The sequence below is a fragment of the Toxotes jaculatrix genome, chromosome 21, assembly GCF_017976425.1.
Source record: "Toxotes jaculatrix isolate fToxJac2 chromosome 21, fToxJac2.pri, whole genome shotgun sequence".
In the NCBI taxonomy this organism is placed as follows: domain Eukaryota; kingdom Metazoa; phylum Chordata; class Actinopteri; family Toxotidae; genus Toxotes; species Toxotes jaculatrix.
Window position 1 is genome coordinate 15,887,486 of NC_054414.1, and position 19,991 is coordinate 15,907,476.

The 19,991-nt window shown below is 42.9% G+C and overlaps 2 protein-coding genes across 2 annotated transcripts; one reads left to right on the top strand and one right to left on the bottom strand.

The window, feature by feature from the left end:
- Window positions 1-63: 63 nt before the first annotated feature.
- On the bottom strand, window positions 64-8,984 carry LOC121201175 (guanine nucleotide-binding protein subunit alpha-13-like). The gene is made up of 5 exons (XM_041066869.1): window positions 8,657-8,984; window positions 7,237-7,463; window positions 4,223-4,273; window positions 3,082-3,282; window positions 64-2,169 (listed from the first exon to the last, which is right to left on the bottom strand). Exons 1-5 carry the CDS (start codon window positions 8,937-8,939, stop codon window positions 1,798-1,800), a joined length of 1,134 nt encoding a protein of 377 aa, XP_040922803.1. The 5' UTR covers window positions 8,940-8,984; the 3' UTR covers window positions 64-1,797.
- Window positions 8,985-10,029: 1,045 nt separating this feature from the next.
- LOC121201423 (regulator of G-protein signaling 9-like) lies at window positions 10,030-18,716 on the top strand. The gene is made up of 17 exons (XM_041067247.1): window positions 10,030-10,098; window positions 11,832-11,928; window positions 12,815-12,865; window positions 13,007-13,113; window positions 13,378-13,429; window positions 13,506-13,564; window positions 13,644-13,720; window positions 13,807-13,888; window positions 15,007-15,069; window positions 15,748-15,777; window positions 15,921-15,982; window positions 16,269-16,382; window positions 16,482-16,597; window positions 16,727-16,814; window positions 17,121-17,259; window positions 17,368-17,450; window positions 17,825-18,716. The coding sequence occupies exons 1-17, from the start codon at window positions 10,030-10,032 to the stop codon at window positions 18,012-18,014; spliced, it is 1,479 nt and encodes a 492-aa protein (XP_040923181.1). The 3' UTR covers window positions 18,015-18,716.
- Window positions 18,717-19,991: the final 1,275 nt, after the last annotated feature.

Genomic DNA, 19,991 nt, shown 5'->3' on the forward strand with positions numbered 1-19,991 from the left:
AAGAAAGCATGGGGTGATTTGGCAGAGAAACAGAGATTTTAACAGTGCCTGGAAGTTGTCCTCTAAAGATTGGCCCCCTACAGAATGCAGTCGCTGACAAAAGTATTCAACTCCAGTAGCTTTTTTTTTTGGGCTGCATTTTTTTTCCTACAAGTTCAAAATCTATTTTTAAAAGGGAAGTCCTAAACAGCAAGAGATTGCACGTGTTAAAAAAAAAAAAAAGAAAAAAGATGCCTGGAGTCAGAACTCAGTGCCAACACAGAAATTCTCACGACTGGTTACATCTTACCATAGCAATGTTGGTTACAGTATATTCATACGATCTAGAGCAAATCTCTGTACATCTATTAACAGACATTCATCATTCAGGCAAACAGGGGAGAGGTCTGTCCCTTTACAAGGCATCTAATCAGAGATGAAAACAAAGAGAGACAGAGGAGGGGCGGGGGGGGGGGGACGTGGGCTGAGTCTCACTGCTCTGCCACCAACATGAAGGTTAGATTATTCAGTTAATTCACCAGCAGTGACATGAGCATCAACGCCGGTTTTGATTCAACCCTGAGAAAACAGTGGACTGCATGTTCACTTTCTGGCACACCTGCCTAACGTGCCAGTGGAAGGTAATTTCACCCTCTAAACAATCAAACGTAAAAGGACAACTTTCATCTCAATGATCTGTTTAAGGAAGCTAAGGCAACTAGTTTTATTTCCGTAGAGACACAGGCACAAATGCAGGATTCAAACAGTGATTTGTCTATAAGACATCATGTGGAAAGGCATTGTAGGTTCAGTCTTACACTTTTCTAGCAGTTTTCCACAGACAAGGTGCCAGTGCTGGAGCCAGACTCCACATCAGATCCTGAACCGTTCTGAGCACTTTCACCATCGACGACTGGTCCTTGTCCCAACAAAACCGGCTCTGTGCCGGCACTTTTAACCTGCTGATGCCGCACCAGTAAAAAAAAAAAAAACAGATAACTGGGACGGGAAGAGAGCGGAATGGTGCTGCCATATGAGAAAACAAAACAAGACATAAAAAAAAAAAAGGACAATTGTGCAGTCTCCAGATCATCAGCACCACTCTACAGACTACAGGAGCTTAGAAACAGTGTTCACGAAGCAGCACTGGAGAGTGCAACTGAATTAATGGAGTGATTTTGGAGTAGAAGAAATCAGTGCTCGGACAAAGACTGGCAAATCAACTCTGGCACAGATAATCTTGGTACGTTTTGACCGTCTAACTCTTGTTATTTGCTTACATGCTGTTTCAACAAAGTACTTAATTTCACCGTGGTTATTTCCTGTGTTTGTTGCTTGGAAAGTCGTATATCTGTTTAGAAAACCATATGCCCGGTTTGCAGAGTGTTTTGCTGCTTTCCACAGCCAGGCACTGGCACTGGCGCCAGCACCGGCACCTTGTGAGTTGAAAAGCCCCAGCGAGTCTTGTGCTGTAAGGCAGAGCTCAAGCCAGAGGACAAAGTCTCAAAACGAAGCAGCAGAGATCAGATATCATCCAACATCCAAACCGCCTGCTTGTCTTTTTTTGATTTATATATATATTTTTAACCTCAGACTCTCAGTCTGCCACATTGACTCTTTCCCCTACCGAACCCTGAACTACTAAGAAGGCCAACTCGTCAAAAGAGGAGTGTAAAAACTAATATAAAAACGGCTGATGTCTGAAGAATGCTGACGTCTACCGGATTCTTCTGAGGCTGGTCTCTCCCACGTCCCATTCAGGAGCGAGGGGGAGGTTTGTCCCCATTCAGGTCCTCTACTTTCACAGGTTGACAGGGGTCATTGAAGCATGAGTTGTTTGAGGTTGTCATGGAGGATGGTGTCCTTGACGTCCCGGAACACCAGCCGGATGTTCTCCGTGTTGATGGCTGTGGTGAAGTGGTGGTATAGGGGCTTCTGGGTGGCGTCGCGTCTCTTGGCCCGGAAGCACTCCACCATGAACGCCTGGACGTCCGGCAGGCTGTGCTCCGGCCCGGTGTAGTCAGGAAAGTAGTCCTTGAGCGGAACGCTCTTCACCTTCTCCTCCAGTAGGTCTGTCTTGTTGAGGAAGAGGATGATCGAAACGTTGATGAAGACGCGGTTGTTGACGATGGTCTCGAAGATGTTGAGCGACTCACGCAGTCGATTGGTTTGCCTGTCCTCCATCAGCACCTGCGTACGACAACGGAGGGATTAGGATAACGATGCAAGTCAGGTTAGCTCGTAGATGTAAAGCCCATTTAGCAAGTGCTGCTGGTATGGCGCACGCAAAAGAGGAACCAGAGCAGGAAGATATTAAATATGAGTATTGGTAGTGGCCTCATAAGAATCAGAATTAAGTATGAGTTGGAGTCTACTTTCTTCATGCGGACATTTCAGTTCATCCGTTGTGCAACGTGTACATTAAAAAAAAGAAAAAGGCAGAGATGTTATCTTGCAGGCATTTTCCTTGCTCTGCTGAAAACATACCAAAGCCTGACTCTAAAACTGAGATTTCTATCGAACCATGGTTTTGTTTTCCTTTACATCCTCTGAGTAAAGATGGGGAATCACACTCTTGGCCAACGAGCTGCTGCTGTTTAGATTTATTTAATCGCTATAATAAACATATAAGTGCAAGTAAGAATTTGGGGGTGGGGGTATTTTCTTAGCCTTTATCTGTCGTACAGTGAAGAAAGAGGATGACATGCAACAAACTGCTGATTACTGGTGTGAGTCTTAGTCCCTCACCAACGAGGATGTCCACTAAATATGAATGAAAACCTGCACATGCATAAAACGTAAGTGACACTGATACAACGGTTTCAGTTTGAGGTCGAATTTGTCATTTTATACTTAACTTACAACTTATAAGGTGAGCTTATATTTGGGGAAGTCTACATATGCTGTGAGATAAATCACAGCAGTATAGACCGACAACTGCACAGAACAGGACACGGCTACCACGACTTATCACAGTCACCAAGAGTTATCTGCTACGGCAAACTGATGAACGCGCCACTTATCAGACTATCTCGAGTGTGCGTGCTTGTTTGCGAGGGAGAGGAAATGAGATGCCATGGCACACGAGCAGTGTGTTTCCACCTGATCATATTCAGAGGAGGAGACCAGGAAGAGGATGGAGGTGACAGAGTCGAAACACTCGAACCAGCGTCTTCGCTCTGACCGCTGCCCTCCCACGTCCACCATCTTGAAGGGAACATTCTTGATTTCAAAGTTGTACTCATGGATGCCTTTGGTGGGTTTACGGGCAAGTAGGATGTCCTGCTGACTGGGAAGATAACTCTGGAGGACAGAGATGGAAAGAAACAATGAATAAATAGTATAGAAGATGAATATGGGAAAAACATACAATCCATAACCTTGATGTGACTTTCTCCTCAACATCTGATGTAAGAATACCTTCAAAGACATGCGATACTGTCTCAAAATTTCCTATCACAAGAGGAAGCAACTGAGTGTGTAGTTGAAGAAGAAAGGAAATGGCACAGAAAAACATATTAAAGCAGAAAGTTTGTTTTGCAAGAAATTAGTCAGCCCAGATCTCCTTCACCAAAATGTTACTTCAGGTGAGGTAAAAGAAGACATGAATACAGGTGGTGTGTTATCTGCTTTTAGTCCATTCTGGGTAAATAGAACAGGCACATTTGATGTAGGTTTTCAATCACGGTCAAGGACACAGCTTGAGGAACTTAACGATCTACAGAGTGGAATGCAATTTAATGCATTTTTCAACAATCATGCCGATCAGAGTAAGAAAGTATGATGGAAAGGACTGAATCCACTGTTACAACAATCCCACTTTTAATTTGTAGCTGTAAAGTGTTTCGTGACAGCCCGTATTCAAATACAAAACATTTCATAACTTTAAGAATTAATCTGTTGATTATAATAAACTCAAATTTAAGACTTTTTATTACCTTTTTGACACTTTTAAAGAAACTGAATTCTGTGTATTTCAAGACTTTTCTAGACCTGCAGATACCCTGGTATTATATCGATTAGTGCTTTGTCACACTTCCCAAACCAACAAGGCTGAGGTAATGCAATGACCAGCTTTCTCATGGCAAAAGTGGTCAGATAATTAGACCTTCTTCGCCAAAATGTCAGCGTTTTCCTTGGTGAACCACCATCTTAGCGGTCTGTCGCCTAGCCTTCGTTGCAATATTAACTATAGCATGTACACATCCGATTATAACAATCAGTGCAGGCAGAAACAACTTACCAGCTCGCCAAGCTTATCCAGATTATCCAAGAAATACTTCACTGACTCACCCTGCGACAGGACAGAGGAGGAATTTCTGTTAATTCTTCGCAATTTAGCAGATTCATTCATTTTAATCATAAACAGCACAATCAGCCCACAATACACATTTACAAAGTGCTATCACTGCATTCATTAGAATACATTCGTTGCTGCCGTAGAGGCATGGCGCCACCGCAGGACAAAATCTCTCCTTAGCTGCCACACAAACCCGCAGGTTTGTCTGTCAAAAACTGTGCGTCTGCTCGAGGCCTGACTCTGCTGTGAAGACTGCTGTGAAGAGCTGAAGCAGGATGCAAAGCATCTGGTATTGCAGTCGACAAGCATCTGAAAGTGTTTCTTTGATCTATACAGAAATGTGGCTAGGTGTGTACGTATGTGTGTGCGTGTGTGTGTGTGTGTGGGGGCTGTTTTTTCTAGGCCACTCTGACTCTGTTCATGCGCAATTAGTGCAAGCCCTGACATGAGACTGCCAAGACTGAGATGCATTCCTTTATCTGTGTGTGTGTGTGTGGGTCCTGTACTCGACATAAACCAAAAAACTGACCGAAAAAAGGAAAAGATATTTTCCTTGTCATCCTTCCTGTGACCCACAGTGTCACCGCGCCTTTTCAGGGGATCATTTGCATGTATTTTTGCATAGATGAGGGAGTGAACTGACACACGTGCCGTAAAATTCAAATCTTTATCAGTAGTAGTGATTGTTTGGGTTGTATTTCTGCGTGCTACAGCCACGTACCAGCCATTTCCACCCTCCACTGTAAGCTTCTGTACTCACCTTTTGATCTCTTAAAAAAAACTAACCTGACCTGAAAAACCTGCGTATGTGTGTGTGCGCACGCAAGTGGGACGTGTGCGCACGGCTAGGATTACACAAGGGAGGAGAAGAACGGCGTGGTGCTTCGGTAAAACCCACAGAAAGAAGAGTCGCCTTTCTGTGAAGCTCATTTTAATTCCGGCCATAGATCTGGCTTCACCTGGGCAGAGACGCTCAAATCAGTAGGGACTCAGACTGGTGGTTTTAGAATCGTCCAAAAATCACTGAGATTTAAAAAAAAAAAAAAAAAAAGAAGAAGAAAAAAAAAAGGAGAAGAGAAACAAGAACAACAACACTCTGAGCTCGTTCTGTTGCAGTTTATATGAATGTTGCTGTGAAAGCAAAACTGAAACATAACATTATATAACCATGTCAATATATCACTTGTATAGTAGTGACTACAGTAGTCAGATCTATAGTGTTTTTTGGTGACAGTGTCCCTTGCTACACTGATTTGAAGGAAAAAAAAAAAGAAAACGTGCAGTGAGAAAACGTTTATGGTTGATTCTAAGAAACCAGCTCTGTGAACTCTGTACTAAACAAAGCAAGAGAGAATCTATGTGTGGTTTCAGCATGTACATGTGCTTTTAATGATAAATACAAGCAAGCCTGAGGGCACGTGTGATTTGTGATGCAAATACTTAAAGAGCATGGTCAAAACACAATGGGCTGTATCTGCTGGCGCAAAAACAAATTAGTGCTCGCTAACGAGAGCAGGGAAAATTTAAACAGCTCCCAACAGAACGACTCTTCAGCTGCTGCTTCTGGTTTTTATGTGTGACAGATTGTGTTTTGGAGAGATAATGCCCCGAGGTTTTGGATTTGCGATTATGATTATTTTCATTATGTATTAATCTCAAGTTTGTTCTTTCGGTTAATTGTTCAATCAATTTTCCAGAGTCCAAAGTGACGGCTATAAAGGACTCGTTCTGTCTGACCGACCGCCCAAACCCCAAAATATTAAGTTTACTATAATTTAACACTGACTGAAAATAAGGAATGAGATTAAAAAACATAAACTTATACAACATTTTTCTTATCAGCTACTTAGTCCATAAAATACCTAAATATCTATTAAAGTGTCACATAACTTTGTGTGTTTCTTCATGCCCCTGTTTTAATGGTAGACTGAATATGTGTTTTGTGTGTTTGTGAATATATTGTGAGGGGCATTTTGCACGATTTTACAAAAAAGAAAAACACATGAAAATAATTGTTAGTTGAAGCCCCATATGCAAACAGAATGTATGTCCTTGTACTTGTGTAACTTGAGGTGTGACACTCTTAGTGTTTGTGTGCAAATAACAGTGAGTGGGAGAGCCAGGTCTCTGTTTGTAAGCATAAAGCTGTTTAACTACAGATCAACATTCCTGCTCTGATCACTCTTATTCCCCTCTCTGTCTGCACAACCAGCTCACACCAACAAGCTGAGTGTGTGAGAAGCTAACAAAACGCCTTTGAGAACAGTTCAGCCTTATGCAACTGACAGAAAAATCTTAATTTTCTGCTTTTGTCTGATTCCTGAGAGCAACTTGGAGAAGCGTGTCCCCCATTCTTTCCTCAGTGGGGGGGAAGGGGGGCTCCTCAACAGCTGGACAATGTATAAAGTTTATGACATGACATGACAGCTCACATAAGATAAACAAATACAGGGCAGCATAATTGGGAATTTTTTTAAACCACAGCAGGTTGTGAAAGTAAAACCAGGCAAAGTAAGAGCACAGAAGGGTCCCAGTAAGGACATGTGAATGTACTCTCGACCACAGCTGTGGTGTTTTTCTGGGGTAAATGTCAGTGTGTTAAAACGTGCGTGCTGACAACCAGGGAGCAGGGAGAGGTGTAAACAGGAAGCTGACTCAATCACATGTCTGACTGCTCAACACAGAGAGAGGGAACGCCAGAGACACAAGAATCAGAGAGATACAGGGAGAGAGGAAAGGGAGGATGAATTGAGAACAAAATCAGTTTCACTTTCGATTTTCACAGCGGTTTTCCGTGCCTTTCAATTTTCTGTAAAAGCCCAACTTGAAACACTACAAAACTCTTACCACGTTGAGTTCTGTATTAGAGACACATAAATCAGTGTGAGCTGGGCCACCATTATATTTCAGTAATGTCATTTCAGTGTGTGTGTGTGTGTGAGTGTACATCCACCTACCAGCTGAAACTCCCTGCGACGATCGTAGGCGTTCTGTATACCCGAGTCCGCCCACAGAGCTTTGATGGCAGGCAGGTACTGTAAGAAGATGGACGTCTCCAGCTGCCCGTTGACCATCATAGCCGACCGGGTGTCGAACGCCATCAGGCTGTCCCCATATTGCTGGTTGTGCGGGTCGCCCCACGGGATGTGCAGCTTCTCCCGCGCGTCCACCAACACGCGTACACCTAGAGAAGGAGTGAAGAGATAGCTGTCAGAGAGGCTGATGGCATTTGAAAATCTAGCAGGTCAGATACAAATGAAACCTCAAGTGGAAGAGAGGCTAGAAGAGCATGCCAACCACAAATAACACAGCAGCACTGTCCTACAAACCTGTTCTGTCTGATGAGAACGATGTAGCAGGATTTTAAAATGATGATTTTAAGGTATCGCAACAACAAGATAAACATAATCCAATACACAAATTCACAGTTCATCAATATTTATAAGCAGAGCTGCAGCCGGGTAATCAAAATGATTAATCTGTCCATTATTCTGATTAATAGTTCTGTCAACAAAAGGGCTGTATAGAGTGCCAGGTTGCTTCTGATGTTTTGTCTGACCAGCGATCCAAAGATATTCAGTTTAGCAACATGTTTAACAAAGAAAAGCATCAAATCTGAGATGATAGAAAGATAAAATGTCTGATAGTCTTATGTAGAAAAATGAATAAAACAATCAGTTGATTATTAAAATTGTTGATCAATCAATTAACTAACTACTTGTAGGGAGGGGGTGGACAGTTACAGCAGCACCTTACCTCGCAAATTGTGCAAATAAATACATTTATGAAGTTCATAATAATATATATATATATATATATATATATATATATATATATATATATATATATATATATATATATATATAGGGACTGTCGATTGGTATGGATACAACTCTCTGGCAATTTAGGGATAACGTTGTTAACCTCGGATTGCTCAGCATTGTAAGATGTCCCTGTTGTTTAATGCACTCCCTCTGCATACAAAGACTGGACAAACAGGAACACGTTACACCGTAATGCTGTGGTGGGTTTACCCTCCATTAGCTTCATCCCTAGGTTAGTCGTTGAGCAGCAAAACTTGCCTGAGGCTATCTGAAGCTGCTGGCTTACGTATAGCTATGGTGAAAATGTAAAAACATGTTACGGCTACAGGCCCGTGAACCCTTACAAACTGAGATTTAAGCAGAAACACGGTTCGCATGGGTGTGCCGACAGCAGATGTAGACTGTTTATATATGTCCTCTCACCCAGCCCAGCGCTGCTGAACAGATGTGGAAACTTTCCCATCCATTTTCAGCGACTATCTGGGGCCTATCTGTCGCGGCGGAACGGCTTTACCACCCCTGCTAATGTACCTGCAGTTACCAGCGAGGTTACCTTTGATAACGTTGCTGTAGATAGTGCCTCTAAACTCCTCTCGGGCTTGCTGGTCGAAGTCCTGGCCGTGGATGATCCGCATTTGTTTGAGGAAAGTCGACTTGCCGCTCTCGCCAGCGCCTAGCAGCAGGATCTTCACCAGCCGTTTCACGTACGGTTTCTCCCGGGAGAGACATCTGTCGATCTCCCTGGACTTTCGTAGCTGTTCCACCTCGCCGCTGTTGAGCAGGCAGACAGGTAGACAAACTTTTAATACGGACCTGGTCGGCAGGAAATCCGCCATGTTCGCACAAACTTCATCGATGCTAATTTGATGCGCGTTCGCGGGGCGCAGGCACGGGACCAAGCCCCTTCCCTAAACTCAGGAAGTAGTGCTGCTGACACTTTACCATCAATCGTAAACCACATTACGCCTTTTTCAAAGCGATTTTTTGTCGTGTTAACTCACACAAACGTAGCATTTAACAGTCAGCTACTTACATATGGGCACACACACACACACACACACACACACATATATATAACTAACGCGAGCTTTTATGAGGTTCACATGAGAATATGTAAGTTCAAAGTGGGACTTTAGTTTTCAAATTTTAACGGTCTGAGCGACGCACTTACACAGTTTACAACTAAAACGCTCCGTTTCATAAAAACGTGTGGGTAAATTTATACACTTCGTAGTATTTTTATATTGGCAAAACAATCTAAAAATGCAATTGAGTTTAAAATAAATCGGAACACCAGACTGCACAAATGATACCATGTCGCCCTCTGCTGGATCGCTTCGGCAACCGCGTAACGCAGTTTGGCTGTTAGAAAAAGCCGCGCTGTGATTGGTTGAATCCCCTCTCGCTGTGGGTATGCTGCTTTCAGAGGCTGTTGGAAAATAGGACAATTTGTACTTGAGCGCGCCTCAAAAGATCAATAAAATCGGAAATGCAGACGGGAATGCTTTTATTTTCTATAAACAGACATTTTCATGGGTTGCCGGGGGGTAATTATGAGGTGAAGATCACAGGACACTGTTGAATAATTGATGATTAAAGTGTGGTATTATTATTATTATTTTCAGACTCTGTATATATAAATCAGCGTCATTGATTGATATTGCGCGTTTCCATGGTAAATTTGTATTACCAACTCCAAGTTTCATTAGGCTGATTTGACAACAACATCCACTTGTGAGCGAAAGATGAGAACGTAAACACATATTTACAATTTCCGACCATCTAAGTAGAGGCTGGTGGGGAGCACTCGAAGGCAGCATCAGTATCGATCAGTGCACTTCCCCTCCAGCATCCCCACACGACACAGGGGCTCACAGGCGACAGTAGCATTGTATACGTGTCTGTGAGAGGGTGAAAAGCATCACCATGACCATTAGAAACACTCTCCGGGACCATGGACAGAGGTATCGACCACGGATGGCCTGTCTCAAGAAGGTAGGTTATCTTTTTACATCAGTGGTGATGATCACAGCCCTGCTCTGGCTTATAGACTATACCTGCAGACGCAACTATAGATAGGTCAGTTATATGAATTCTCTCACGCAGTGCCTGAGCTGTAGTGGCCTGCTGTGAACCCCGTAAATCCTGGCTGTACTGGCATTTGCCTCTTATAAAAATGCATTAGCCCCTAAAACAATCTGTATTCTGCACAGGTCCTCAGAGGAATCCCGGATTCCTGGTGCTTTTTGTGTGCACATCTATTTAGGTTAGGCATTTTTGTAAAGCACAAAAGCAGGACAGGTACCATTTGGACTAAAGAAAATTATATTTCAATTATGCATTCAAAGCTGAATTTTGGTTACACGATTAATTAGAATCAATGGAAGTAACATGGTAATGTGATGTGAACAAAGTGATAAGACATTGGAAAACAGTAAATCACATCTCAAATTTTGTTCCTGTGCACTCTTTACATCTGCTGTTTTGTCGCAACCTTTTTCACAGTGATAAGGTCATTCATTTTAATAAGCATTAAGCCTGGATCAGTATCAGTGCCTCCCTCTACACCGACCAGGCGCTGGAAAGAAGTTAATCCAGGCACTGTGTACTGGAAAACAACAACCGGTCCTGTAGCCAGAACCGCCCTCAATTTTATCATCTCACATTTCAAATTCATTCACAAGAGGATTTGGATATTTAACTTTTCGCATGAGAAGAACTGTGCAGGAAATAATTCAGACAAAAGTTAAAGCCTCATTGGCAAAATATTTCCTATTGATGGCAGATGCAGCACTCACAGTGTCCCACTCTCCAGGGGAATGCTCACAGAGAACTAATTTTCAGGAGAACTTAGTGTTTGGGTCCATGAAAGCCCACTTTGGTCCAGCTCAGGCTGGGGCTTATAGCCTCTCCAGGATGACTTCAAAGCACAAAGCCACTTCAAACAGGCCTGGGAGTCAGCAGCATACACTGTCTCTCTCTCACACACACACTTTCTCTCTCTCACACACACACACACACAGAATTAATGTACTGCACAATTTCTTGTTTCCGGTACACACCTGAGCTGTGGGATCTGTGGGGATCCGATGACATGATAACTGAAAAACTGTTTACAGGGCAGTGACTCACCGCAAACCTCCCACACAAGCCAAACAAAAGCCAAGAGATGAGGGTCTGTGACAAACCTCTCACCTCTCGCCATGTTTAAATGCAGTGCCGAGGTTCAGGATTGTGATGTTGTGTTTTTTCGGACAAAAAAGCCGAATAGTCGTGTTGAGAGAGAGCACTCGATCACTCAACATTTGCCTGATAGGAAGTATTCATTAGACACGTTGATAATGAGCCTTAATTTCTCAGAGAGACAATTTGCTTCAGATTTTTCAAGTCAGTTAGAGGCAATTAGGGGCAATTAGATGCCATTTTCCCCCAAATCTTTCATTAAGTAGAAAAGGGGTTAACAGTGGTGTTGTGCATGCTGAAGATAATGATCATTATCATTATCACCGTCACGTCACAGATACTCTACAGTGAATTATTCTGGGGGAGATTTCATTCACAAAACTCCATCTAACCTGTTTTTTTTTTTTAAATCCACAAATTACACTCTGCTGCCCTGATTTTCCAGCCTGTTGTAAAGGCAACCTGTTGGCATGGTGACCTCTGCCCCCCACCACAATCAGTTGTCGTGGTAACCTCTTCTCACCCCTAATAATATTCCCATGCAGGCTGAGAAGGTGCTGCTGGAGATGCAGGACTCCAAAACAGGAGTCAAGTCGCAGCCTCAGAGACTGGTTATCACAACAATACCACATGCTATAACTGGTAAAGACACACACACACACACACACACTCACACACATATATACACTGACAAATGCACTAATACAGTAGTACACACAGGATGTTATTCAGCAACTGGTTGAGTGATTTTCCCTGCATAGTCTCACTGGAGGATACCAGAGCTCTGGGCTCAAACTCGAGAGCTACAGATTTCATCTCCATGACAACCCCCACGATCTCAGAGTCAGAGAGAGGGAAAAAGTAGGAGGTGAAGGAGGAGGATGATGACAGAGCGGGCGAGAGGGGAAAAAAAAGGCTAGAAACAGAGACAGAAACAAGAGAAAAACACAGAGAGACAGTGAGGAGGTGTTGGTGGAGGAGGAGGAGGACAGGAAGAGAGGGAACCTAGAGCCAGGTTAGGGTTAGCCAAGCAAACATGTAGAATGTTTCTCCTGTCCTTTCTGTTCACTCTTTCTCCTTTTCTGTTCCGTCCGTCCCTTTACTTCCTTTCCATTCTTCTTGTTCTACCTTGTCTCCTCTCATTTTCTATCCTTCCCTCTCCTTTTTTCCTGACCTGTTTTCCTTCCCTTTGCCCTCCTCTTTTCCTATTTCCTTTCCTCTCCTCTCTCTCCTTTCTTCCTCTCCACCCTTCTCCTCTCCTTTCCTCCTTCCTTTGTTTCTACCTGTTCTCCCTCCCCTTTCTCCCCCTCGTCCCTCTGTCTCCCCACATCAGCAGCAGAGGCTCACAGGCCATCGACACAGACAGTAGTGGTGTATCAGAGAGGGGTCTGGCATTTACAGGCACACACCCACCTACCCATCAACACACACTCAAACACTTGCTGTCAGAGCTGCTTTTGTAAGTGGTTGTGCACATGTATATTTTCTTCTGCCTCTGACTCATTTGCATCTTTTCTTTTATCCTCAGGTGAAGACATAATTGCGTGGTTAGCAGACAGATTTCAAATAGACACACAAGGTGGGAGATGTACATCTACAGATATACATGAGCCCCTTTTTTTTTAATTAAAAACCCAGTATCATGTTATTGCATGTCATTTGAAGTAATTAGAATTAGCCAGAATTGTTAAATTCCTCCTCGTCTCTCTTTCGTCTTCAGAGGCAAGGAATTTTGGCTCTATGCTGGTGGCATTAGGATACATCTACCCTCTAGAGGGCCACAAACGCTTAGTGATCAAACCAGATGCATCCCTCTATCGCTTCCAGGTAAATGTAGAATATATAAGAAACTCCCTTTTAAAAGTTCTTTAGCAAAAAGGCCCTTGGTTTGCAAATGAAGAGAAATGAAAATTCACTGAGGCCATTTCAGCCTTTCAACTTAATGTAGAAAGAGTATTTGATATTACTGATTATTCATTTTGTGGTGTAAAATCTCAGACTGGTCTGGTTTTGATTTCCTGACCCAACTGAAAACCTGCTCACGATTAAATTTCTGACTTGATATTAAATATGCCTTTTTGTCCTTTCCAGACTCCGTACTTCTGGCCCACACAGCAGTGGCCAGTTGAGGATACAGATTATGGTGAGTGCGACTGCGTTTTATCTCAAGTCCTGTTATCAACACTCGGTTAACTCTTCTTTTTGTTTCATTACTGAAGCAATCTACCTGGCGAAAAGAAACATACGCAAGAAGGGAATCCTGGAGCTGCATGAGCAGGTGAGAGCGAGACCGACAGACCCGGGAGAAACTAATTTTGTTTGCTGGCATTTACTGATGCGTTGTTTTATGTCATCAGGAGCAGTACAACCGTCTTCACAAGTGGATGAATCATAAATGGGATTTCATAGTCATGCAAGCTAAAGAACAGTACAGGTTGGTGTGAGAGAAGCTCAAAGACATCACTCGATTTTCAAGATCACAAAGGTGTTATGATTCTGTGCGTCTGTGTGTGTTTACAGAGCTGCAAAGGAGAGGAAGAAACCGGACCGAGTGGTGTTTGACTGCCAGGAGAGAGCCTATTGGGTGGTTCACAGACCTCCAGTGAGAACACACACATACTTTTACTTATATCTTTGTGAGGACACTCATTGACATAATGCATTCCCTAGTCCTGGACCCTAACCTTAAACATCCAAACTGAATGCCTAACCCTAACCAAAACCCAATTCTAACATGAACCCCAAGTCTTAACCCTCAAACAGACATTTAAAGTTGTGAGGACTGACCAACACGTCCTCAATTTCCCAAAATGTCCTCACTATGTAAGGTCTATGCTTTTTTTTTTTTTGGTCCTCACAAAGATAGATGTACAAGCAAACACACACATACACATGCAGATAGTTATCAGACTTGTACTGCGCACACAGGATGCAGCTTCATGTAGATAACAGTGGATCGCGAGCAGACAGAGAGGTCTGAAAATAAATTACACTCCATCTCTATTCTTCCCAGGGTATCTCATTATCTCTACCCATGATGCCTCATTACCATTACATGTCCAGTCAGAGGAAAAGGGCATGACTGATTAATATTTCACACTGCGTAGGAGAATGTGTTGCAGTGGTTTGCACCTCGCTCTCGCAGCATCACGAGTCTTGGGTTCATTCTGTGTCCCGAGGCTCGATTACTGACCAGGCAAAGTGGTCAACTGCTTTCTTCATGCTAAGCTAAGCTAACTGCCTTGTAGCTCTATCTCTGTACTAAATGCACAGACATAAGATTGGTAGTGATCTTCTCATGTAACTCCCAGCAACAACATGTTTTTCCCATAATGCTGAATTATTCCTTTATATTACACAGTCGCCATCCTTTCATTTATAAAAGTCAAAGTAAGCTTTCGATTTAAGCTAATGTCCTTATCCAGGGACTGACTCATCCTGTGTACTGTAAATGTGGTTTTATCTCAATGCATTTTTAAAGCTTCTGCTGGAAACAAACAAATAACTTTAAGATGGATTTGTAATGTCCAAGAGTAAATTCATAAAATCACATTTTGCACGTGACTGGTGACTTCCCTCTTGTTGTCTCAGATGCTCAGGAAAAGTGACACACAGTGTATGATTAGCATTATAAAACGGCCATCTGCTTTAATTAATTAGTCCTTTGGTAAACACACATTGTGTAATCTTTTTTTTTTTTTTTAATCCGTGTGTGTGCAGCCAGGAACAGTCAGTGCCATGGACTATGGACTGGATCGACGAATAGATCCTAGTGCAGATGAGGTAACAGGTGAGCCTCTGCACGTCCTGTATGAATGTAATTCCTTTCAATCAGCTTATATATCAGCTGTATAAGAGGCTTTAATGCATTGATGAAGGTGCAGTAAAGTCTACTTATCGTCCCCGTCCTTTCCCTGTCTCGAACATTAAATTATCTTTCACTAAAATTCATTTCTTCTCCTCTCTCCTCCTCTCTTCTCTTCTCTTCTGCAGGCATTTCCCATGGCTCTGTTTTCTTATCCAGACTTTTAAACTGGTTACAAACACTTACATACATGCACCTCCCCATATTTATACCTGACATAATGATGTCCTTACATCCTAATCCTAACCTTGGCCATTACCGCTACATGCTTAACCCTTAACATAACATAACTTACATCTTATACCAAGTTTAAAGGGGAACTCCACTGATTTTACTCATTAAAGCCTGTTCGACAATGTCACTGAACAATGCTGCAATGCTAAATAGGTGCAGTACTCTTTTTACCCCACAACCAAGTCTTAACCCTGAAAAACTCCTCAAAAAGACACAAGTACAACGGCATGTACACACACACACACACACACACACACACTAATACACACTAATACACACAGCACAATATCCCACTTTATCTTTGCATATTTTTTATCTGTCACATAACATGCAATCTGTAAATATATGTATTTTTTCCCCAGGAAAAAACACCGGACTTTTATGAGAGAACTGTAAGTGAGATTTTTACTCCACTCTTTCTTCGACTTTGTTTTTCTCTAAACCAACAGTTGTGTTAACTATTAGCAGTGATCCACAGTGAGGCCTGTTTTCCTCACTTTTGTATGGCTGTCATCTCTCTTCTGCTTCCTTGCAGATGATCTTCACCCAGCAGTCTATCATGAGGCCCAGGGTGAAGTCATCTGTGTCCATTGGCGCGTAAGATAGCTCATCGTATTTCCAGTGTTGCCATATCTGTGACAAACCAGGTGGTTCAGACTGCTTGCGTCATGGAAGTATATGTCTCAAAATAGCAAACACCCCCCCCACACGTGATTGATTGGAAATCCTATGATGCCAGCAAGGTGACCTAGTGGATAATGAACCACTTTGGCTGATGTTCAGTGATGTGATCGACATAACTGATTCCTCCGACTGTAAATGAAAATAAGCGTACTGATGTGAGAATTTATAGGCAGTAAATTCTTCTCCTCTGCTCTTGCAGATTGGTGAAATACTGCGCCACCTATAACAGCCACGACCCTTTCCTCTCCAAGTGTCTTCCCAGCAACCCCTGGCTCACTGATGACGTCACATACTGGACCTTGAATATGCCCAAGTGCGTCAGCTGAGGACCATACATAATTTGTATTGTACTCATTCGGATTCAACTGAATTTAAAATAACTCTCCTCTGTGGTTATTGGTGCGTGCGGCAGTGTGGAAATCCCGACTAAAATGCGCGTGGAGAGGTGGACGTTCAGCTTCGGAGAGCTGCTCTCAGACCCCCGAGGACGAGACGATTTCAGACTCTTCCTGAAGAAAGAATTCAGCGGTATGATGGCTGATTACAGAAAAATTATTGCTGCAGTCTTGCTACACGGTAGATTAATTTTTGGTTTTCAGAACAGTATGTTAACTGTGTTTTCTTTATCATTTTCTATCCTATTTTGAATCAATATAGGTGAGAACTTGGCATTCTGGGAAGGTTGCGAGGATCTGAAGTGGGGCACAGCTGCGACGATGAGAGACAAAGCAGAGCAGATCTACAAGTAATGTCTTGAAATGTCTTAATTTCTAGTCTGTGTATAATATACAAGTTTTCTCTAATGCACCTATTTTGATAGTTTCAGTGAATTTTCAAGCAAAAAACATGGAAAAATAGCCAAACATTCTCTGTTCACAGTTTCTCCGATGTGAGGATTTGTTCCTTGTGTTTGTTTGACATTATTTAAACAGAATACCTTTATGTTTTGAACTCAGTCCAAATCTCATGCTGCAACAGCTGCTTTGAGTCATTTTGTGCGCACACTGTTAAAGTGTTCCCCCTGTGTTTCCCCAAATCTCATGGTCCCCAGGACCTTCCTGGCACGTGGTGCACCGCGGTGGATCAACATCGACGGAAAGACGATGGAAATCACAGTTAAAAGCCTGAAACACCCACACAGATACGTCCTGGACGCAGCACAAACTCACATCTACATGCTAATGAAGAAGGTCAGTAAACACAGCAGTAAGATAACATTGATGTTTAAATTCCCACAGGCTTGTACTCACCATCACTAAACACCTCTGGTTCATGATGCGTTTGTGTACATTTTGCAGGACTCATATGGGCGGTACCTGAAATCTCCCGTCTTTAAGGATACGCTGAAGAAGGCCATCTGTCCTGAGGAGCACAAGTTCACGTAAGAGGCAACTTTTAATTCACTTTCATGCATTTAATTAACAACAGACGACATTGAACTTTTATCTACTGCTTAAACTGGGGGAAGAAAACTTGACAAAGCCTGAATTCAATTATGTAAACCAGCCTGATAAAGAAAAAGTTCACATCATGTGAGGAAAAAAAAGCATTGACTATTCACAAAGGATGACATAAGGGTGGCAATGGTCTGAAAAGCCAAAGTTTGTTTCTCATCTCTGGCTGATTTAGTTATCACTCCAAATTTTAATTTTCACCTTGTCTTTCATTTCCTCCTCTTCTCTTTGCTGGTCCATTTTATCCTCCCTCTCTTCTCTCTTCCATACACTTAATGGATCGATCCTTCTGGTCTCCCAGTGATTCCCAGTTGGAGCAGAATGCGAAGAACAGACGGCCCAGTCTCAGCCCCATCATCCTCCGGCAGCAGGAGCAGGAGCAGAGGGCCAAGATGGCGGCCAATGCCCCCGTTGACATCACACAGGTCATGAGCAAACTCAGCAAGCAGGGCAAGGAGGTGCCCCCTCGTCCTCCTCCTACCAAGAACTGAACGCAAACACATGATGTTCAGCGATGAGTTGCTGTAGTTTATTAGTTAATAATAATGTCTACACTTCAATGCCATTTACCTTTAGGTTAAAGCTGCTATAATCAATATTTTCATAATAACAACGGATCAAATAACTGAGCTCACCCAGCTGCAGTTAACTCCAGTTCTATGGAGCTTTTTAGCATCTTTCAGCTCGTTGTTTTGGTTTTCAGCGCACAGCCGTAGTGTTTTGGTTCACTCTCATTGAGTTGGTGAGATTTCAGCCTCAAAATGTCACAAATAAGACCTACATCCTGATTATGTGATCTCAATTCAGTGGCATGGTATTAAATTTTTTTTCCCAGGTTTTGAGATATTCGCCACTGAGACTTTTCTCCACCACAAATTGAATTTATTTACCTCAGTGCCAGATATCACAAAACCTGGACAAATGAAACGTGACAAATAAAAATGCGATTTGGGTGAACTGAGCCTTTAAACACATACTGAATTACACACCTGCATACACGAGTAGTTGTATCGAGTACATATTACAAGCAGAGGACAAATGAACACGTTAAGACATCTGTTACCATCTGTTACATCTCTGTTCATACTGTAACTGTTGTCACGTCATGCTGTTTCTCTGAATACGTGTTGTACTCTCCATCTTCACTCATTAAGTGTTCTGTACTGTACTGTGTGTTTTCTTCATCATCAGTCATAAGCTAATAAAACACCCACAAACCACCTCATGCTCATGTGTTTGTCTTGAGTTCCCATTCACTGTTTTCACGGTGTCTCAACGTCACATTCCTCTGGACGTCCCTACAAGCTGTGGACAACCTTATCAGACGCCAATAATTTGTGATCTTTCGTTGTCTTCTTCTTTCTTAGTTTTTATGCTAGTATAGCTGGGGTCAGATTTTAGGCTAAACGATTAATCAATAAAATGACTGTCAGTTAACGGATAATAAGAACAATTTAGTCTCAGCCTAATATAATGTCCTGTTAGGTATTTAGAATATGACTGTAATACCAGGTCACGAATTGTGTGTTAAAATAGGTAAAACATTTTGTTTCAAATTTATTTTGTTCACAAAATAGTTATGTACAGAAAGAACCATCTGCTGAACGTTTTCCACAATGCACACACTTCATTTTGGAGCAAAACTCTCTTATGATGCCCTCTAACTTCTGTCTGTTGCCCTTTGACCTCACAGCTGTGCCGGTTCACCACTCCTGTCCCCCACCTCGCTGTCTACTCTGGCATCACTGACTCCCCTTCTGCCAACGCCTCGCCCTCTCTCCCCTTCCTGGCCCACACTCCGGCCTGTCCGTCCCCCATCAGCGTGGCCTTGGACAGCACCTCTGCCTCTGAGCGGCGAGTGGAGGCCAGTGAAGGAGAAGGAGAGGGGAACCCCGAGACCCGAGCCCCCGTCAGTGGAAATGTATCTAAGTCTCGCATGGCTCTGTCTCTGCGCCGTCTGCTGAAACGGGGCTGCACCCCTTCCACCATGTTCGCCAGCTTGTCGCCCAAATGTCACTCAGCTGCCGGGACCAGTAGCCGCATTCAGCCAATCAGCCCGGATCAACCCAGTCAGGCTCCGCCCAGACGGATTGGCAAGTGAGTGTGAGCCAAACACTCTACAATAACATATTCTCACTTATTGTGCAGTCAGTGTTTTGGAGAAGAGCCAACACTAAATAAATATATCATTGTCCCAATATGTTCCGACTGCACTGCATTTTAACAGAAAATTAGACGTGAGTCTTATACCAAGCCCTTTCTGCAACCTTGAACAGTTTTTTCCAGATTAAAGTGGATATTCCTCCAGAGTGCCGTATCTACCCCATAGAGTCCGAGGATGAGGACGAAGAGAACAGGGCTGCGTCTCGGGGAGGAATGGGAGCCAAAGAGATCATCTGCCCCTGGGAGAGCCTCACTCCACAGAACGGGACAGGCTAATAGGATGGATTTACACAGGTATAAAAAAA

What these genes read in the sequence shown, in the direction of transcription:
- LOC121201423 (XM_041067247.1), top strand. Translation starts at nt 10,030, where the DNA reads ATGACCATTAGAAACACTCTCCGGGACCATGGACAGAGGTATCGACCA. An exon ending in CATCCCTCTATCGCTTCCAG is followed by an intron (nt 13,114 to 13,377) that starts GTAAATGTAGAA and finishes TGTCCTTTCCAG; the next exon opens with ACTCCGTACTTCTGGCCCAC. An exon ending in AGTTGAGGATACAGATTATG is followed by an intron (nt 13,430 to 13,505) that starts GTGAGTGCGACT and finishes TCATTACTGAAG; the next exon opens with CAATCTACCTGGCGAAAAGA.
- LOC121201175 (XM_041066869.1), bottom strand. Translation starts at nt 8,939, where the DNA reads ATGGCGGATTTCCTGCCGACCAGGTCCGTATTAAAAGTTTGTCTACCT. An exon ending in GTCGCAGGGAGTTTCAGCTG is followed by an intron (nt 4,274 to 7,236) that starts GTAGGTGGATGT and finishes GTCCTGTCGCAG; the next exon opens with GGTGAGTCAGTGAAGTATTT. An exon ending in TGGATAAGCTTGGCGAGCTG is followed by an intron (nt 3,283 to 4,222) that starts GTAAGTTGTTTC and finishes TCTGTCCTCCAG; the next exon opens with AGTTATCTTCCCAGTCAGCA.